Source organism: Arachis ipaensis, chromosome B10, assembly GCF_000816755.2.
Source record: "Arachis ipaensis cultivar K30076 chromosome B10, Araip1.1, whole genome shotgun sequence".
Taxonomy (NCBI): domain Eukaryota; kingdom Viridiplantae; phylum Streptophyta; class Magnoliopsida; order Fabales; family Fabaceae; genus Arachis; species Arachis ipaensis.
This window is the reverse complement of record NC_029794.2, coordinates 6049344-6051626: the sequence shown is the minus strand read 5'-3', so window position 1 is coordinate 6051626 and position 2283 is coordinate 6049344. Positions and strand designations below refer to the sequence as shown.

Genomic DNA, 2283 nt, shown 5'->3' with positions numbered 1-2283 from the left:
ATAGAAAATTTATCAATTTTTTATGTCTTCATTAGCAATAAATCAAAGTGAAATAAAAATTGATTTATTAATTATATGCAGTTGAAGAGAGAAGAATCTCCAGAAAAAGCATCATCATCAGTCTGTAGCAAAAATGTTTCTGGGCGCGTCTTCAAAAAAGCAAGAATTGAAACGCCATCTCCTTTGCCTACTTTTAAGGTTTTAATCTTTAAATAACAAACTCCCTCAAGCTAGCTCTATATACTACTTCGTATAATTTAAATATAAAACTAATCTTACATGTTGATATGTATGAAAAGGTTCGAAAAGAAAAGTTAGGGGACCGAATTACTGCTCTTCAGCAATTGGTATCACCTTTTGGAAAGGTGAATTTTCTTCTCGTTTTGGATTTTTTTTCTTCCACGGCTGTCATAATGAACAGCTATCTATGCCATTGTTTGAAAATTTATTTACCTTTTTAAAAGTTATAATGCTACGAATTAATCACATATACTTTGTTTTTAATCTTATTTTTTATCTGTATATAGACGGACACTGCATCGGTTCTACATGAAGCCATTGAGTACATCAAATTTCTTCATGATCAAGTCAATGTATGCTTTCTTTTTTAAATAAATAAACAAAAATATTGTTGTGATATATATAATAATCTTACAAAATAATAGTGAAAATTATGTTTCTTGATTAATTAAATATGGCCTTTTTTTTTTCTTTAACACCAGGTTTTAACTGCTCCATATATGAAAAATGGGTCTTCCATTCAAGATCAACAGGTAATATAAAATAAAATGCTTTTATAATACGTGGTTATATACATACACAACAAAATACTATTTGTATACTTTTAGTGTACATGTAAATTTTGAGATATTAAATTTGCATATCTGTTTATTTAGTTTTTCTTTTCTATTTTAAGGGATGTGATTATGAAAAGGATTCAAAATGTTTAACGCAAGATTTGAGTAGTCGAGGGCTTTGTTTGGTACCAGTTGCAAGCACATTTCCGATGGCTACTGAGACCACCGCTGATTTTTGGACGCCTACATTTGGAGACTCACTCATCGGCAATGTGGCAGGTAGTCATCAATGAGCCAATAATAAATATATGTAATAGATTCTTTCCAGTGGAGAACTACTCATCTACGAAAGTGATAACTATATATAGTTATTTGTTTAAGAAGAATAATAGAGAAAAAGAAGCAAATATAATGACATCAATTGTGAATTGAGGAAAAAAAAAGTAGAGATGGAAAAGAAAAACAGAAGAAAAAAAAATCAAAAGTAAAGGCAAAATGATGTACACTAGTAGTTAATGATTAGTGACCACTGGAAGAGAATATACATTCCTATCTTAGCCTAAATATTTAGTAGTTAAGAATGAATTCATATAGTCCCCATGTTTTAATATACTAGTAGTAATCTGGAAGCTCCATATAAAGGAGGAATATAAACAAGTTGTAACTTTGGCAGCATTATTTTATATTAGATTACAGGAATTTTACTGTGGTTTATGTTGTTAGAAATACATATATTATGTGCCTTGAATTTAGCATGTGGAATTGTCTAGTTTAAGAGTCTTTTCCTGTATGTTAAATTGTTAATCAATATATTATATGATTTATATTTTGCAATTAAAGTGTCGTCCTTATATTTAATATTATTATTCAAAAGGAAAGCAAAGAGGATATAATGTGAATTATGTGATATTCTATTTTAAAATAAATCTTTTTTTAATTTTTAAGGTCATTAAATAAGTAATGTGTTTAGACAATTCATGGTCTATATATATTAATTTTGTTATGATGCATTAATTTTTAATAAATTTAAAAAATAAAATATATTTATTTTAATAATTATGCTACACATACAAGTTTTTTTGCCTTATAAGTCTTACAAGTTGGGCCAAACCTAAACAGAAGCTACACTCACCCACAAAAATGTGTTAACATGCGTGTTTTCTTCGCGTTTCTCCTCCTCCTCCTCTTCTTCCTTCTTCTTCTCCTTCTTCTTTGTGTTTATCCTCCTTTTTCTTCGCGTGTTTCATCTTCATCATCGTATTTTTCCTCCTTCTTCTTTTGATGTTGCAACATTATGTATTTTTTTTTCTTTGTTTGATTTTTTCCTCCCAAAAATAATTATGAGAATATGAAATAAGAAAATGAAGAAGAAGAAAGAGCAGAAGATGAAGAGGTGGAAGAAGAAGAGTTTTGAATTATGCAGAACTTATCAGAATAATAATACACCCAAATATCTTCATTTTACACCCAAATTTGCTACAAATAC

The 2283-nt window shown here is 28.6% G+C and overlaps 1 protein-coding gene across 1 annotated transcript in view; it reads left to right on the top strand.

The window, feature by feature from the left end:
- LOC107624169 (transcription factor bHLH112) overlaps positions 1-1519 on the top strand; it is a 2794-nt gene extending 1275 nt beyond the window's left edge. Inside the window, exons 3-7 of the mRNA XM_016326643.2 lie at positions 82-198; positions 300-365; positions 528-593; positions 723-773; positions 917-1519. Coding sequence (XP_016182129.1) covers positions 82-198; positions 300-365; positions 528-593; positions 723-773; positions 917-1090 — 474 coding nt within the window. The 3' untranslated portion in view covers positions 1091-1519. The remainder of the gene's footprint in view (positions 1-81; positions 199-299; positions 366-527; positions 594-722; positions 774-916) is intronic.